This window comes from Chelonia mydas, chromosome 16, assembly GCF_015237465.2.
Source record: "Chelonia mydas isolate rCheMyd1 chromosome 16, rCheMyd1.pri.v2, whole genome shotgun sequence".
Taxonomy (NCBI): domain Eukaryota; kingdom Metazoa; phylum Chordata; order Testudines; family Cheloniidae; genus Chelonia; species Chelonia mydas.
Genome location: NC_057857.1, coordinates 4,964,842 through 4,984,000, shown reverse-complemented (window position 1 = coordinate 4,984,000; position 19,159 = coordinate 4,964,842). Strand labels below are relative to the sequence as shown.

Sequence of the window (19,159 nt, the reverse complement as noted above, 5' to 3'; positions counted from 1 at the left end):
CACTGGTGCGACCACTGCTGGAATCCTGTGTCCCGTTCTGGTGTCCACAATTCAAGAAAGATGTTGACAAAATTACAGGGCATTCAGAGAAGAGCCATGAGAATGATTAAAGGATTAGAGAACAGGCCTTATAGTGACATACTCAAAAAGCTCAATCTATTTAGTGAAACAAAGAGAAGGTTAAGGGATGACTTGGTCACAGTTTGCAACTACCTAGATGGGGAACAAAAATTTGACAGTGGGCTCTTCGATCTAGCAGAGGAAGGTATAACACAATCCAATGGCTGGAAATTGAAGTTAGATAAAAATGCACACCTTATTTCCAGTCTAAATTTAAGTGAGAGTAATTAATCATTGGAACAATTTACCAAGAATTGTGGTGGATTCTCCATCACTGACCATTTTAAAATTGAGATAGGATGTTTTTCTAAAAGCACTGCTCTAGGAATTACTGTGGGGCAGGTGTCTGGCCCGTGCGATACAGGAGGTCAGGCTAGGTGATCATAATGGTCCCTTCTGGCCTTGGAATCTATGAATCCAATCAGCACACTCTGCACCTCTCACCTTGCAAAGAATCACAATCTTCCTCAGGTCGATGTGGATTATATCTTCAGAAATTTACATCACCCATTATATACGTCTCAAAATGAGAACCCTGAAACACTGGCTGGCAAGGACCTGATGACCACATGCAGGCAGCATGTATCAAAAGTTTCCCATTCCAAAGAAGATGCTACTGTCTCCAAATTGTTGGTTTTATCCTCAGAACGTCCTCAGAAGTGTAGCTCCATCTATAAAAATGACCACAGACACAGCCAGCATAGTCTGGAAAGCTCACTGCAACAGTATGACAGCATGGAGGACTGGAATCTCCCACACAGGAAGTTACATATCAACCTCTGACAGCAATTAACTGGGTATTAAAAACATTTCTACCTTATTGCCAGCAGAGAGATATCCACATGGTCAATGACAACACCACAGCAGTGATTTACATAAACAAACAGGGAGGTGCCCTTGGCACAAAACTACACAGGGAGGGAACAGCTCTGTGGGAGTGGCACATTCTCCTCAGTCTGTATCCAGTGGCCTTGCACCTAGCAGGGAAAGACAACAGCCTAGCAGACCAATTAAGCGGAAAATTATGGACACTCCTGAATAGTCACTGAAAACACTGGTACCAAAAGTGATCCTCACCTGGTGGGGCCATCCAGATGTGGACCTTTCCGTAGCTAAACAGAAGGTGAGTGCTGAAAATTGTGCTTGAGAACAGGGTGGTACAGTCATTCCACAGCCTGGAGCCAAAGGCCTCTTTATACACGTCCCTCTCTTCCACTCGTACGGATGGAAAAGCAGGACAAGACCAAAATGATTTAAATTGCACCAGCATGAGCCAGACATCGATGGTTCCCTGACCTGCTTCACTTCTCAGCAGGGAGCTACCAATCTCTCCTGGTCTCGCCAGGCCTACTAACTCAGCAACACAGTGGATCTTATCAATCAGACCCAGTCTCCCTTCACCCCACTGCATGGGCAAACTGGACTTTAACCCACTTGGAACTACTTTGTTCAATTGACGTTCAAAAGTTTTAGTTCATTCTAGGAAAAAAAACTCATCTCAGACGTGATACAGTTTAAAATCGAAAAGATTAATGCTTTGGACAAACTCCCGTCCAATCCATATTGGAGTATTTGCTGCAGCTAAAACTCTAAGGCCTCTCATTATTCTTGTTAAGGTTCATTTCTCAGCCATATCAGCCTCTATTCCACTGCTGACAAAAGATCAGTGTTTGCCCATGGAAAAAAAAAATTCCAAGAAGTCTCAACAATATCTACCCTCCTATCAAAAGTCCTACACCTTTGTGGGATCTTAATTTGGTTCTCACAGCTAATGAAGCATCTATATGAGCCAATGGGAAAATGTTCTTTATTCTATTTATCAATTAAAATAGCATTCTTGGGAGCAGTTACACCTGCAAGAAGAGTAAGCAAAGTAGATGTACTCAGAACAGAACCATGCTTTACAATTTTCCAGAAGGACAAAACAGTGCATCCCCAGTTTCTCCCAAAGGTGGCCACGAATTTTCACATCAGTCAATCAATACATTTTACCTCTGTTTTTTCCTGAACCTCATTCACACAAGGCAAGGTAAACACCATATGTTAGATGTAAAAGGAGCTTTAGCTTATTATTTAGACAGGACTAAAGAATTCAGGCATTCTCCGAACATCTTTATCTTGTACTCTGACAATAACAAAAAGCAGACCAGGTCTTTCCAACCATTACCCAGATGGCTTAAGTACTATGTACTACATTTAACTGCTGTCCATCTCCATGAGGGGATAAAGGTCCCACTCTACCAAAGCCAAGGCAGTTTCAATGGCATGCCTAAGACACGTACCAATTACAGAATGTCATAAAGCCATCAAACAGAGCTTCAGACACATTTTAAAAAAAACATTGCTCTCTGGACCTAAGGTTCAGCTCTGCTGCTCAATTTGGCAGAGCAGTCATTCAATCTTTTCTTAATTAAGACTCCTCATCCTACCTTTCTTCACAGGACTACTGTTTGGCAATCTATCCCATGCATGGGAATATGTGGAGGCCATTTACTTGTAACCAGAGTTCTTTGAGATGGACTCTGCAAATTCACACTCCCTCAACCACCTTCCCCTCTTCCTCAGAGGCCTAATTACAACATGGACTGGAGGAGGCGATGATGGAAGGACTGAGACGGACAGAGTGCTGGGCGCCCTTTTATAGCCTCTCTCTCAGCACATTCAGGAACAGTGAGGGGGCGGAGCAAGAGGGGGCGTGCGAGCACTCCAGTGGGCACTGCTATGTAAGAGTCTGTCTTCAGAGCTGCACCAGCCGGCGCATCCCATGAGTGGGCGTATGCAGAGGGCACTCAGAGACCTCCGGTAACATGTAAGTAACCTTTGTTCACTGTGAAGCAAGCGCCGAGATTCTGCTCAACCTGGGCTAGAGAAAAGGAAGGAGGCGTAGTCAGGGGTGGATTCATAGATCCACTGATTTTAAGGCCAGAAGGGACCATTGTGATCCTCTAGTCTGCTGGCGTAGCACAGGCAGAGAATTGCACTGAGTGATTAGCATATTTGATGTATTGTGCTTTGACTGTATCAACCCTGATGGTGGTATCTTTCTTAAAGACAGAAATTAAAACTGAGTTAACCTTTCCCCTCTGAATTAGAGACAGACTAAAACCGGAATCTTCTATCTGACCTCACCCTTATACCTGCAACTGGACTTTTGGGATCAGCTCCAAACTTGGGTGTTGCAACACTTAACCCCTAGGTGCCCGGCCACCCAGTGGAATTCTCACCCCCAACCTTTAGGTGCCCAGGCTCTTCATATGATGCATGGGGACAGTTAAGCACCTATGAGAAGGATCCTCAGAAGACAGCAAACTGGGAAGGGAGCTGCCAAAGCTAGACAGGAGTGAAATGCAGAGGAAAGGGATGGAGCTTAGATCCAGATCTTCGAAGGTAGTTAGGTGCTTAACTCCTCCCATTGACCTAGACTTTAGGTGCCTGACTGATAGACTGGAGATAGATCCCTCCTTCTGCTCAGGATCTTCAGCTGTGAACTTTCTCTCCTCGAGTGAGGCACCAATGCGAGGTCAACCACTTAATCAGCCCATGCCCTTACAGCAGCTGAAACCCTGAGTTTTCTAACCCAAACCCAACTGTGTGAGACAGATGACCCAACAGCCTAGTGGACAGGGCACTCATCCAGAGCATGGAAGGCTTGTATTCAAATCCTGGCTCTTCCTGATTTGGAACAGGGACTTAAGCCCACCTCCCAGGTGAGTGCTCCAACCACCACACTGTTGGGTGTTCTGGGGTGGGAATCTATCCCACTTGGTATAAATAATTAGCTATTAATTGAAGCAGGGACTTCAGCCTGGATCTCCCACATCCCAGCTAGTGCCCTAACCACCAGCTGTCACCAGAGTCAGTCTGTTTTAGCCGGGGATTATATTTAATAACTATTTCAACAGAAAGAAAAGGAGGACTTGTGGCACCTGTTCTTTTTGCGGGTACAGACGAACCCGGCTGCTGCTCTGAAACCTGTCATTATTTCAACAGAGAAATTCAAAGAAGCCTACCCCAGGAGAACCAATAGCTATGGTATTCACTAGGGATGTGAGAGACAGAGCAGGGATTTGAAGTTGGGTCTCCCTTAAACCTCCCTGAAGGGGGGTTCCACAGAGGATGGAGCTGGGCTGTTCTCGGTGGTGGCAGATGACAGGACAAGGAGCAATGGTCTCAAGCTGCAGTGGGGGAGGTCTAGGTTGGATATTAGGAAAAACTATTTCACTAGGAGGGTGGTGAAGCACTGAAATGGGTTACCTAGGGAGGTGGTGCAATCTCCATCCTTAGAGGTTTTTAAAGCCCTGGCTGGGGTAATTTAGTTGGTGCTGGTCCTGCTTTGAGCAGGGGGTCGGACTAGATGACCTCCTGAGGTCTCTTCCAACCCTAATCTTCTATGATTCTATGATTATCCCCGGTGAATTCCTTAATTACCTGGATGGGCGCACGCACACACACACACACAATGCATGTTTCGAGGGCTGTCTTTTGTGCTGGTACCAGGTCTCAGGTGTGCACACCTACCAGATAGGGCCCCACAGGTGAGATGGGGGCAGTTTGAGCACCCTGCTTCAGGGCCATCAGGGCTAGGGTTCTGAGTAGCTCATTAGCTCTGGGGTGGTGTCTGGACTTAGGGGTTTTGCACATGCCCACCATGAAAACTTAGTTAACTACAGCTTAGGTAGCAGGTGAGCAGTTTGTTTGAGAATGTCGTTGGCACTTAAATGTTGAACATAGGTGCCTGAAGGGACAGATAGGCACTTAAGTAACTTTTTGAATTTGGGCCTTTGTGATTGGGGAAAAAGGAATTTGGATTGTAATCAAAACTCAACCAATGAGGAGCTGCTAAACTAAATCAGGCATCCATATATCTGTTTAACCCAGCTGGCCTTGCGCCACTCACCCAGCCTCTGTGTCTTGGTTTCTCCATCTGTGAAATGTGGATAATAATACACATCTTTGCAATGGAGTGGAAGCCACTGACAAGTCTTTTTAAGATTTTCAGAGGGAAAAGAGGATGAGGAGAATGTTCATTTTGCAGTGAAATGGTTGAGTAACTGCTTGGGCTAATCCTGTATGTGGTCTTGTTCTCTCCTACCTGAAATGGCTTTCCGTTGGATCAGGTTTGGGACATCCAGCTTTGGGAGCTGATTATATCTGCTTACATCCACTGTCTCAGTCACTGCATCCAAAGGCACTCCCTCAATCCTAACAGGCTGAAAACCAAAATAAAACAAGTGCCAATGAAATCTTCTTGCTCTCTTGGGTCTCTTCAGTTCCCAGCATTGCCAGAGCCCACAGATCACATATCCTGCCTGTTTTTATGCCTTTACTGTACTTTAACACCTGGGATGACCTGAGACCCTTTTGTGCAGTCACTAATATGGCAGATCAACTGGCTAGTCATGGCAGATTTTCAAGGGTTCAGCTGAGAATAATGGGAGCTGTTAAGTGCAGAAATCTTTTGAAAATCAGTCCTATAAACTAGTGCTTAGAGTAAGGGACAAGGATGCAGGACTCCTTGGATTTACATCCAACACTGCTACTGACTTGCTTGGGGAAAATCACCTAATTTCTGCCTTCAGTGGATTTGCACAAGCATGGCTGATTATAACCTGGTAAGGAATCCTTTTGACACATAGCAAGGAACAGACGGCAGCGCACTTTCCCATAGCTGGGTTGGTGCCACAGGGTTAAAAGGAATAAAACACAGTAAAATCTTAGTTCTGTCTCTAAAATCAGCAGCTATGATTAGATACACAGAGGATACATCAACACAGCAACCGCCCCACCCCCACCCCAGGGGCAGTGAGTCTCAGAGCCCTGGTCAATTAACTTGGGCTCATGCTACAGGGCTAAAAATGGCCATGTAGACATCCAGGCTCTGAGACCTGGCGAGAGGAGAGAATCTCAGAGCACGGGCTTCAGCCCAAGCCTGAACACCTACATGGCTACTTTTAGCCTTGTAGCATGAGCCCTGGGAGGCTGTCAGTTGACTCCGCTCCAAGAGTCACTGCCACGGGGAATGGTGTTGCTATGTAGACGTTCCCATTGCAAACCAGTCTGCTGACTCAAACAGTACCCTTGCCAGTAATAAGAGTGGAGCTGCACTTTAGTAAATTACTCTATTTCTCTTTGCTCAGGTGACTGGTCCAATTAGCTCCAATGGGGTGAAAGTAGAGAGACCTTTTTTCAAAAAAGGAATAAAAGACAAAAAAACAAAAGCAGAGAAACAGGAAATGGTTCAAAAACCAGGTATGGAAAACTCCTTCATACCCACATAGTAGTTCTGTGCCAGGAGTTCCCCTCATGCACCTACATAAGGCTGGTATCAGAAAATTCCACCATGGCCAGTCGTAGCAAAGCACGAAGGTTTCCTTATGGCCATGTACAAACCTGGAGCGTGCCAGCATAATACTGAACCTTCCCCCTTGCCTAAATCATTATGCATAAATCAGGAGCACCGGAAGCTCCCTAGAAGTGGGGGGCCACCAGTGCCTGGACTGTGGCCCCACCCCACTCCTCCCTCAAGGCCCCTCCCCTCCTCCTAGGCCCTGCCCTCACTTTGCCTTTTTCCCCAAGTTCCCACCCTCACTCTGCCTCTTCCCCTGAGGCACTTTAAAAGCAATGGGGCGCTGGCCCCTCCCCGTTCCCACGCCCTTGGCATAGATTCGTAGATTTCAGTATGATGATGTAGTCTGAGCTCTTATCTAACATAGGCCAGAAACCTCCCTCTAAATGATCAAGTCACTTATTAGCCTTCTCTTGGCTAAACTAAATAGAGTGATTAAATATTCATTGGGCCGGAGAGAGAGTAAAAATGACTCGATCAGTGCCTAGGGCATGCACCTGGGAAGTGGGTGGACCCTTGAATTCCGGTCCCGGCTCCCATGGCGATTTAGTTATAGAAAGTGGAACAGCTTCAGCAGGAGAGAGTAAGCGAGAGCGCCCTCCTGAGTATGCACTAGTTTCGTGGTTAGGACACTCCCCAGGGAGGTGGCAGACCTGGGTTCAGATCCCTGCTCCAAATTAGACAGACTAGGGATTTGAAACCAGGTCTGCCACCTTCGAGGTGAATCTCCTGATCCATTGGCTTCCATGCTTCATAAGGAAGAACTGACCTGGCTTAGGTGCCTAACGCCAGGAGCAGGCTCTCAGATGAGAATCCTGACCAGGAGGGAGGTGTCTAAATACACCTGTGGATCTGCCCCTCCCCCACCCCAGCCCGCCCCCGGTATTACAGTGATGAGCATGGTGCATGCACTTATATAGCATAGAAATAAGGCATACATTTTTCACAGTGAGGGTAATTAACCATTGGATCAGCTCACCAAGGGTCATGGTGGACTCCTTCACTGACAATTTCTAAATCAAGATTAGACGTTTTTCTAAAAGATCTGCTCTAGCACAGAAGTTGTTGAGCTTGATGCAGGAATCGCGGGGGGAGGTTCTGGCTCTGTGTCATGCAGGGGGTCAAATTAGATCATGACAGGGGGCCATTCCGAAATTAAGATCTATGAATCTATGCACTGGGTAGTAGTGCTGAGGCACAAAACTCTCCTCCTTGCTCTCAGACCAGGGCAGTGCCATTCCAGATTCTCCCTCTTCCAGGCCTGTAGGAAGTTCTTGGTAATGCCAGACTAGGAGGGAGGTCTCTCCCATGCTCATGTACCTATGCAGCGTTTGCAGTGTGGCAGAGGGAACTCATCACCATCCATCCCTGCACAGCTCTGTGCAGCAGCATATCCCTTTCCATGCTCCCATACCTGAACAGTGTAAGGACAGCAGAGAGAACTCTCTTTGTGTCCACATACCTGGGTAAAGAGAACGCCCACCCTGTCTACACAACTGTGTGCTGGAGGCCTGGCATGGACCTCTCAAGATCCCCACGTGCTCACAGGCCAGGAGAGCACCAGAACGGTAAGGACTTCTCCATGCAGCACAAAGCCAGTTTGATCCAGCTCACTCCCTGTGTAGAGCCAGAGCAACAGAGCGAACCTCCCCCACGCTGCCTGTCTCAGCGGGAGACGTGTGGCACAGAGCTCTCCCATCCACGCCCACACACCTGTTTGGTTCCACGGAGGCAGGGAGAGCTCCTCCATCCCTGCCCACATGCCAGCGCCATGTCAGGATGGCAGGGTCCATGGTTCTTTTGCTGCCCGCATGCCAGTGCAATGTCAGGATAGCAAGGTGCCTTCCTCTCCTCCTGCTCAGATGCCAGTGGCGTGCCAGCAGGGGAGGATGAACTCTTCCATCCATGCCCACATGCCAATCTAATGCCAGGATGGCAGGGGATATATTTTCTCTGCTCACGTAGCTGCACAGAGTCACCAGGGTCTGTGTCCACCCTCGACCGTTGACCTTGTGCTGGCAGTACCATTAGCAGCGGGGCTCTTGATTCAGTGGTTGGTGTGGGACAGCATGGTCCAAACTGGGCATTTTGGTAGGGAACGAACCCTGTAAAACAGAACAAGCCAAGCTATATGAATGTGTACATGGACGCAATCAGGGGAAGGAGAGAGTGCCCATTTCAAGGGGGGGAAAGGTCTGTCCCATAGACTGTGTGCACTGGGGAGGTCCCACTGTGCCCAGACGACAGACATATTGAAAGCTGCCTCAGGCACTGAGCAGCACCTAGGGGTGCTCGGTGCTGAAGTTGTGCTGCACACGCGTATGAGCAGATCTCCTAGCAGCGGTTACATTAACATGAACATTTCTGAGGCATGCTATAGACACTCCCCTGGAGCTAGCTGAATGAGATCAGAGCCCCTCGGGTATCCCCCAATCTGTCCCATCGTAGCACCTTAGCACAGAGCCTTCTCCCCAGAGAGACCGAAGAGCCTGGGCGCTTAAATTCATAACTTTTCTACTCACAAAAAATCATGGACTGAATAGAGATGCTGGATTTATGGCTTCTTACAACAATCCATAACCCACTTACAACCCTCCCAGCTGCTCCCTCCCTTCCTGGTCCCTTGAAATGTGTTAACTACTTATGCTAAACAATCTGTTCCCCCTTGTATTTAGCAGTGACTCTCTGAGGGTATCTACACTACAAAATTCAGTTAACCTAAGTTACGTTGATGTACGGCCACGGCAGTAATTCAACCGCTTTTGCATGTCCACACTACGCTCCTAGTGTCGGTGGTGCGCATCCTCACCAGGCGTGCTTGCACTGACTTAATTGTCAGTGTGGGGCATTGTGGGATGGCGTCTGAAAGGCAGCAACAGTTGATGTAAGCAACACAGTGTCTACACTGACACTGCGTCAACCTAAGTGCTACGCCTCTTGCGGAGGTGGAGTTAAGTTGGTATAGTGGGTGAGTTACATCTGCGGGAGCTACATTTTAGTTAACTCTGTAGTGTAGACCTGGACTGAGTTAGTTTCCCAGACTTGAGGAAAAGCTCTGTGTGATCTCAAAAGCTTGTCTCTCTCACCAACAGAAGTTGGTCCAATAATAGATATTACCTCATTCGCCTTGTCTTTCTAGACTTCTGTAAAACATTTGACTTGACAGAAGGCATTTTGATTAAAATACTGGAATGATAAAAAATTAACATGGCACACATTAAATGGATTAAAAACTGGCTACCTGATAGGTCTCAAAATCTAACTATAAATAGGGAATGGTCATTGAGGGTGGCATATTTCCAACGAGTTCCTGCAGGGATCGGTTCTTGGCCCTACGCTATTTAATATTTTGTCAATGACCTGGAAGAAAACATAAAATCATCACTAATAATGTTTACAAATGACACACAAATTGTGGGAGTGATAACTAAGGCTATGTTTTAGTCACGGGTATTTTTAGTAAAAGTCATGGACAGGTCACAGGCAGTAAACAAAAATTCACGGCCTGTGACCTGTCCAGGACTTGTACTACATATCCTCAACTAAAACTTGGGGGCTCTGGAACAGGGAGCGGCTCAGGGGTACCCCGGGTGCTCTTGGGGGAAGAGGGGTGGCCCGGGACCCCGCTGCTGCTCAGGGGTGGAGGTTGGCAGGGCTGGCAAACTCCCTACCTGGCTCTGCGCAGCTCCCCAGGCTCCGGCCAATGGGAGCTGCAGGGGAGGCACCTGTGGGCAGAGGCAGCACGTGGAGCCCTCTGGCCGCTCCTCTGCCTAGGAGACAAGAGACATTTCACTGCTTCCGGGGAGCACCCCCCCAAGGTAATCACTGCCCAGAACCCTCACCCCCTCCCGCACCCCAACCCCCTTCCACAGCCCAGAGCCCCCTTCCACACCCAAACTCCTGCTGCTGCTGTTGGGGGGAAGGGGAGGGGAAGGCACAATGGCCTGAGATTGCCCCTGTAGCAGTCGGTGCGGCTGGCCCAGGGGCTGCCTGAACTGCTCAGGTGGACCCCAGGTCAGCAGCACCAGATGCTGCAGAAGTCACGGAGGGCCCAGAAATTCACAGAATCCGTGACCTCCCTGACAGATTCACAGCCTTAGTGACAAATAGTGAAGAGGACAGGTCATTGATTCAGAGCAATCTGGATCACTAGGTAAGCTGGGCACAAGCAAACAATATGCATTGTAATATGGCTAAATGTAAATGTATACATCTAGGGCCAAAACTCATAGGCCATTCTTACAGGATGGGGGACTCTATCCTGGGAAGCAGGGACTCTGAAAGAGATTTGGGGGTCATGGTGGATAATCAGCTGAACGTAAGCTCACGATGCTGTGACCAAAAGAGCCAATGAGATCCTGTGATGCATAAATAGGGGGGATTTTGAGTAGGAGCTGAGAGGTTAGTTTATCTCTGTATTTGGCACAGGTGCGACTGCTGCTGGAATCCTGTGTCCAGTTCTGGTGTCCACAATTCAAGAGGGATGTTGATAAATTGGAAAGGTTCAAAGAAGAGCCACAAGAATGATTAAAGGATTAGACAACATGCTTAAGAAAGGGAAGGTTAAGGGGTAACTTGACTACACAGTCTATAAGTATCTACAATGGGAACAAACATTTAATAATGGGCTTTTCAATCTATCAGAGAAAGATATAATGCAATCCAATGGCTGGAAGATGAAGCTAGACAAATTCAGACTGGAAATAAGACATACATTTTTAATGATGAGAAATTAACTATAGGGACAATATTGCAAGAGTTGAGGTGGATTCTCCCTCCTGACAAATTTTAAAAATCAAGAGTGTCTGTTTTCTAAAATATATGGTGTAGGAATTAATTTGGGGCAGTTCTCTCGCCTGTGTTATACAGAAGATCAGATTAGATGATCACAATGGTCCCTTCTGATCTTCGACATGTATTCTGAAGAATAGTTAAAAATAATCCAGAGACTCGTTGAGCATTGTTGATTCTATATGGGGAGAGATGTTTGTTTAGGTAAATTTTAATTTAATCATTTTATATAAAGTGAAGGATATGTGCAACAGCTGCGGTTTTTAAAGGTTGTGGCGCAGGGCTTCATCTTGAGCACATCTGTTGCACCCAGAGTTTTGGCACAGACTAACTGCTTAGGTTCCTTAGATTATACCCAGGCACACTTCAGATCTGAGACCTTTTGGGTCTAAGCCACTGCCTTGAAGCTCCCGAACATTTCTGCAACAAGAATGTTGGAGGAGACACCACCAGGGAGCTTGGTTTGCCCTGATGATCAGACCAGATGCTCAGGCTATAAAGTCTGCTAGACAACGAAAGCCTTTCAGACTGTAGGGATCTTCTTCTGTTTTCATATGCCAACTTCAAAAGTAACATTAAAAGGTCAACATCCAAGTTTGTCATCCACTCTGTGGCTTCCAGTAATATGGAATGCATCAAGGCTGTCCTTCAGCAAAAGATCTTAGTGGGCAGTAATGCACTAGATGTTCCATGGTTTGGATGTCTTCTCCACATTCACATATAAGAGTTCTTCATTTTCTATGTGTGCAGTAGGCAATTGCAGCACCTGTGTGACGTTCCAATGTGGTTCGCTAGGATCCATGTCTTATGCAGCATGGTGAAGGTAGGTAATTGTTCTGTAGGATCCGTGATCAGGTCTTGATTCTTGACCCTACAGTTTTTGCATAGCCTCCACCACTTGTCTTTTGGTGACACTCCTGAGGTTTTGAAGCTTTAGCTGCTAACCAGAAAGGGTTCCTGGATTTAAGGTGGCATCTCAGGAGGGGGGTTGGAGACCTTCGCAGATGAGCAAGTCTGAGTTTGTTATCACAGAGTCGTATTCTTGTATTATTGCTGCTTCTCTTCGGGGGATGTTGGTAAGAAATGTGCAAGGACGGGGAATCAGAAAGTCAATGTTAAGTTCAGCACTTCTGTGACAATTTGCATAGCAGTGTTCAGTTGCCCATGGGCAAGTTTCATATGTGCACTACCTACTCCTACAGGCACGCAGTATTCAGCCGCTGACGCTGAGGGCCAAGGTGGTTGTCTGCAAGGTGTGAGCATCTGCTCCCCCATTGGTCTTGGCTAGTTTGTGGATTGTACTGTTCCTAGCCTTTATTCTGGCAGTGGTTTCTATCAGACGTTAGGCTACAATCCAGAGCCACACAGATATCGTGGGAAGCCTTCTTGCGTGAATGTCACCTGCAGCGCCAAACGCAGCCATGTCTTTACACGCTGGTTGCTCCGGTGGAATGAGGAGGCAGCAATCTGAGGGTTTGGTCGGAGTCACCAGGATCAGCAGCACTTCTTCAGGTTCTGCAGATCTCGCGTTGTGAGGATGTCTTCTGCTTGGTTGAAAGGCTCACTTGATGGCGAGTGTGAGATCACCCTCATATCCAAATTTTCATGACTGGCTCCATGGCATGTCACTGAGATAAATATTAAAGAGAGACAGTGCCAAGACAAATTCCTGTGGCAGCCCATTGTTCAGGAAACGAGGTCAGCTGGTCTGTTCTAGTAGAAGAATGCAACACTTGTGATTGGTGAGCATAACCGTCAGTAGGTGCATCGTTGCTCTCCATCATGCAATTTTCAACACTTTCAGAATCAGGCTGCCCCATCAAACCATGTCATATGCTGAGGACAAATCCACAAAGGCTGCTGCTGGTTTGAGCCCATATTGATAGCCAGCTTCCATGTAGGTCATCAGTGCATGTACCTGATTACAGGTACTTCATCCCAGTCTGAACCGAGATTGCTCTTTTGAGACTTAGTACTCAAAGACGGGTGTAGTATCCTTCCCAAGAGCTTGTATATTATGCATAGTAATGATACCAGCTGTTAATTTTTCAGCTTATCTGCTTTCTGCAGTTTCAGGATGGTGGTGACCTTTGCCTGTTGCCACACCTTAGGCATTTGGCCAAGGGCATACACATTGGTAAAGAAGCATGTCATCTATTGTGGCCATGCTGGCCTAGGTTTTTCAGAAATTCTGGGAAAATGCCATCTGGGCCTGCTGTATTGCCAAGTTTGGTGAATTTTAGGGGCTTGTTCACTTTTTCTCTAGTGAAAGGCTTTGATAGATTCAGTGTTGCTGGGCAGTAGGACAGGGAGCAGTAAAGCTCTGTCTTCACTGTCCATTTGTGATGGAGATCTTGGAATTCAAGCACATTAGGGTGGTAATGGCGTCAGCTGTGACATATGACACTGTGCAAAGGGGAGGGTTGGCACTGCCATGGTTACGGGGAAGCTTCCAGGCTTTCCTGGTTGAGTGGGTGAAACTGAGGCTCTGCATAGCTTTTGTATATCACTCTTACCTAGCAGAGTTCAGTGTTTCCAGGAGTGTGGTTGCAGCAGCAGGGTTATCTGTTGTCCTGGACTCCTTTAGGGGAGCCTCACTGTCTACCAGTCAGCAGGGAATGTAGGCTTTCCTGTAGCCACAGGGGATGTTCCTTTTTACAGCCTCTTTAAGGAGATTGATGAACCTGTCATAACTATGCATGTTCACAGGGCTTTGTCGAACCACTTTTTCCATGGTTCCATGTAGCTGTTCCAGGGGTCCTTCCTAAAGTTCCAATGTGGCTTTTCCAATGTGATTAGGGGACTAGGACACTGATGCGTATGACAAAAGGTCAGCGTTGGCTATGTGGAAAATCACTGAGGACAGTTTGTTCCACCACTAGGGGCCATGCGTTCCAGGCATGGGACACGAAGCATAAGTCGGGTGAGTCATCTTTTCTCCATTTGCAGGATGAAAGGTTCCTGGGTGCTTAAGATCAAACAGTAGGTGCTAGTTTTGGTTCAAGGTCCATTTAAGCAGCTTTTTGCCCATGGGATCCTTGTTGTCAGAACCTCAGGACGCAGGATGGCTAGTGAAGTCTCCAACCCATATTGAAGGGTGGCTGTGATTTGCTAAAACCAGTGTGGGCCAGGTGACATATGGTGGCTTACAGATATTTGTGATCTTAAGCTGGCTGATTCTCATTGTGATAGCATATAGTGATGAAGAGTTTGAGTCCACAGAGCAGGTATTCCACAGCTGTTGGCTCACTGCTAAGTGATATCCTGGAATGTGACATTTGATGCTTTCTTGTGGTCCAATAAGTGAACCTCTTGTGGTGCGAGGACATCAATCTTCTGTTCATGTATTTGATTGGTCGGGTCATTGCATTTTGCAGGAGAGAGGCCTTCCACATGGAGGGGGCATACACATAGGTAGGAGCCTATTTTTCTCTTTCAGTGTTCACCCTGCAAAGGGTCGTTTCACTTGAGATCACCACGAGTCTGTCAGTTGGTGTTTAGTTGTCATACTGATGGCTTGGTTGTGCCAAAGCACTTAACAGGGAGGGCTAAGTGAAGGTTGCCATCACCTCTTTTAGGTGGTGACAAGCATATGGAGCATGCCTTGGGAGGACCAATCATTAAGCCAAGTCAGACAGTGATGGACATTTTGGTGTCACAGAGGTGCAATTCCTGAACCCATTGCTGTAAGGAAGCCATCCCTGCTCAGATCGGGAGTAAAACTATTCAATACTGCAGGGATACATGATTGTATCATAAAGCAGATCTGCAAGTCTCTTCCACCTACCTAGGGTAGGCCAAACAGTGATGCAATGCAACACTGACCAGCTGCTATAAAATCTTACAGTCACAACAGCTACTTCTCAAACACTACAGGAAAAACACATGAGAAAAGAACTCGACCCAGCTGGCGTGAACAAGGAGCTACGCCTCAAAGAGGAGCTTACACGGGGCCCAGCGTGCTGCTGCTAATGCAATCTTGGTTTCAGATATTCAGATCTGTTGCACAGGGAGCATGTGTGCTGCCCAAGGGCACTTCTATTCCAGAGGAGCCCAGGGTCAATACTGAGGGTGCATGCAAAATCCTGTAAGTGCGAATCTATGTGGGCACTTCTCTAAAGAAAAGGAAACGCTTCACTCTACATGTGCTTGGTACTGAGGAGAATGAGAAGATGCACATTGTAACTCCTCTGGCAACAGGAGAATGAGAGGTCTCATTGAAGATCCTTAAATTCTAAGGTCAGAGGGAATCATTGTGGTAATCTAGTCTGACCGTCTGTATATCACAGGCCACCACCACCACCCAGCATCCGCAATGGACCCACAGGAGACTAATGGAACTGTGATTGTTCCATGAAAGCATGTCCTACTAGTCCAAATATCATAAACACAAACCCAGGCCACCTCAGTGAAACCTCTGACTTCAGCTGGCAGAACTTCCCTTTGTGTTTATTCCTTGGCAAAATCTTGAGTTTCACTCACCAGTGTATCCGGGAAAGTAATTGTAGTTTTGATCCAGCATCTGGTTTGAAGGATGCTTTGTACCACTAAAGTCCTCTGTGAACCTTGGCTTCACCAGGGGTGCCAGCACAGAGCAAGGGCTCTTCAGAACACTGCAGTCTGTCAGCAGGCGAGAGGTGGTTTTGCCATAGGTTTCTCCAATCTGGTAGCGGATCTGGGGGTAGAACCCACCATATCTGAGGAGGAAATCACAGACAGGTGCTTACTGGTTTGGCAGTGATGAACATTTTAAAGTTCCAGCTCCTCCACACATAGATAGAATAGTTAGTTTCATTGTTATGTTTGCATGTATCTGAAAGAGTGTGTAATGAGGGAATATGTGGGTGCAAACGCGGGATGCAAGTGTAAATTGCAAATGAAGATGTGTATGGAGAGGAATGTGCACATAGAATCATAGACTGTCAGGGTTGGAAGGGACTTCAGGAGGTCATCTAGTCCAACCCCCTGCTCAAAGCAGGACCAATCCTGTCCTATAAGCAAAGGAACTGCTGGCTAGGGAAGTGGTGTACAGGTCTGGCTTTGTGGATCATTGGGCCACCTTCTATGGGAAGAGGGGTGGCTGTAAAGTTTGGATGGCCTCCATCTCAGTACAAGGGGAACCAGTCTTCTAGCTAGGCTGGCTTCTGAACATGTTGTCTAGAGTAGTAAGGGGGCAGTGGGATTCACTAGGGTACTTATGTGCTTGGATCGTTCACCTCCCAGGACAGTGCCTTAATCACTGTGTTAACAGGTATTCTGGGCTGGGCTCTTTCAATCTCTCCTGTTGACGCTAGTCCACTTTGTATAAATAATTAAATAGAATAGCTGAAAGCCCATGCTGTTACACGTGTGTGGCATTTGGGCCAAGTATTCCACCAATGCAATGATTGCTTGCAAATTAGCTGCAGAGTAAGGGTGCTGATTGGTTGAGTTACCTTTGATATCACAGTTGTCTAGGCCTCTTGGCATGGCATAACTGTATGCTGCACAGTCAAATAGTATAACAAGAACCAGTGGCTAGAAGTTGAAGCTGGATCAATTCAGACTAGACGTGAGGTATACATTTTTAATGGTGAGGGTAATTAACCATTGAAACAATTTATCTTTCGTGGATTCTCCATGACTAGCAATGGTTAAATCAAGATTGAATTTCTAAATCACAATAGAAAAAACATCGTGATGTTATATATTTTCACAACACTCCTATATGATGAAGGGGTATTATCATCCTATTTTACAGCTGGAGAACTGAGGCACTGAAAGATTAAGATCAGAACTATCCACTAATTTTGGGTGTCCAATTTGAGACACTCACCCATTACATATAATCATCTGGCACTTTATATGTTCAATGCCTGGCTGCCATTGACTTCAGTTGCAGCTGTGAATGCTCAATACTTCTGAAAGACAGATTCCCAGAGTCTAAAGTCAGAAAATGAGGAATATTGACCAACTGTGAACATTTGATACCATCACACAAGAACTCTTTGGTACCGATAGAATCCAGTTCCCCACAGCAGCATTCAACCACCTTAACTCTGCCTCTCTCTTCTCGCGATTTCCTGTTTCATTCACTACACACCTTCCAACTTCTGTAACCATTAAAGCAAGAGTCTTACAGATAACAAAAAGAAAAGGAGTACTTGTGGCACCTTAGAGACTAACAAATTTATTGGAGCATAAGCTTTCGTGAGCTACAGTTCACTTCATCGGAAGTGAGCTGTAGCTCACGAAAGCTTATGCTCAAATAAATTTGTTAGTCTCTAAGGTGCCACAAGTACTCCTTTCATAGAATCATAGCTCAGAAGCTAGGAATTGTAGAAAATTGATAAGGGACCGCGACAAAGTTGGGGATTTTTGTAGTGTTTTACATGAATAGTGTGTGCACTCAGTTTCCCTGTGTGCTGCATGTTTAACAAGGTGGTGGGAGAGGGTTTGTTCTTGCAGAGGACCAGGTGTGAATCTTGCCTGGCAGCCGGGACCCCCAGACAATGGCCTGGAGATGCGCAACCCTAACGACTGGTGACCTGGTGACTAACCCAGCTCGGCAATCAGTCGGTTCTGGCCAGTGGGAGGACAAAGGAGAGAGGACCCCGGTGACCTGACCAACCAGTTCCAGCCAGAGAGGAACAAAAGATGGAAGAGAGAGGGCCCTAGCATCCTGTTTACCTGGGACAGAAGACAAAGGACAGGGGAGGAGCTGTTGGGGCCAGTGATATAGGATGCCTCAGCTGGAAGGCGGGGGGTGCTGGACTGGGTAGAGAGTGCAGCCAGAGCCCGCCTGGATGCAGGAGAGACCTAGATGTCCTGTGCTGAGGGACGCCAGGCCTGAGGGCCCGGAGAGTTTCCTGTGCTGGGTTCAGATGCTCAATAAACCCTCCTGTTTTACACTGGTGGAGAGTCACTCCAGTCTAGAGATCAGGGTTGCATTATTCCCTCTGGGTGTGGAGGCCCTGGGGGTCCAGAGCCAGTGGACTCCCTGTGGGGCCCATGGCGAGAGACAGGAGTGCTGAAAGCTCAGACAGCGAGTGCAGTTCCAGGAGGCGGAGGGGCTTAAGCCCTGAGAGAGAACGGACCCCCAAGAAGGGCTGTCACACTGAAGGGATTCCTCCCAGGGACCGTACAGAGCTGAGAAAGAGCACAAGTCCTGTGAGTCTGTGAAGGGACACAGAGATATACGGCCAGCAGAGTTAAGGACAATAAGGACAATAAGGAGTTTTAAAATATATTAGGAACAAAAATGATCCTGACAAAAGTCCTGTCCGTTACTAGATGGAAATGGTAGAATTATCAATAGTAATGGAGAAAAGGCAGAAGTGTTTAATAAATATTTCTGTTCTGTATTTGGGTGAAAAAGAAGCTGGTGACTGTCTCCTCATATGGGGATGATAACACTCTTTCCATTCCACTAGTATCTCTGGAGGATGTTAAACAGAAGCTACTAAAGTTATACACTTTAAAACGAGCAGGTTCAGATAAAACTCTTGGCTGCAAGTTAAAAGAGCTGGCTGAGGAGCTCACTGGACCGTTGACGTTGATTTTCAGTTAGTCTTGGAGCACTGGAGATGTGCCAGAAGACAGGAAGAAAGCTAATGTTGTGCCCATTTTTAAAAAGAGTAAATGGGATGACCTGGGTAATTATAGCACTTTTAGCCTGACATCAATCCCAGGCAAGATAATGGAGCAGCTGATATGGGACTCGATTAATAAAGAATTAAAGGAGGGTAATGTACATAATGCAAATCAACATGGGTTTGTGGAAAATACATCTTGTCACACTATTTTTTCACGAGATTTGTAATTTGGTTGATAAAGGTAATAGTGTTGACATAACATACTTAACCCTCTGTAAGGCGTTTGACTAAGTACCTTGCAACGTCTGAGAACGATATAAAACTAACT

At 46.7% G+C, this 19,159-nt stretch overlaps 1 protein-coding gene across 1 annotated transcript in view; it reads right to left on the bottom strand.

The window, feature by feature from the left end:
• Positions 1-19,159, bottom strand: part of FAM166A (family with sequence similarity 166 member A) — a 58,522-nt gene that overhangs the window by 36,964 nt on the left and 2,399 nt on the right. The window contains exons 2-5 of the mRNA XM_043530334.1: positions 15,740-15,954; positions 10,138-10,236; positions 8,180-8,571; positions 5,213-5,330 (exon numbers count right to left, since the gene is read on the bottom strand). Of these exons, the coding sequence (XP_043386269.1) occupies positions 5,213-5,330; positions 8,180-8,571; positions 10,138-10,236; positions 15,740-15,954 (824 nt within the window). The remainder of the gene's footprint in view (positions 1-5,212; positions 5,331-8,179; positions 8,572-10,137; positions 10,237-15,739; positions 15,955-19,159) is intronic.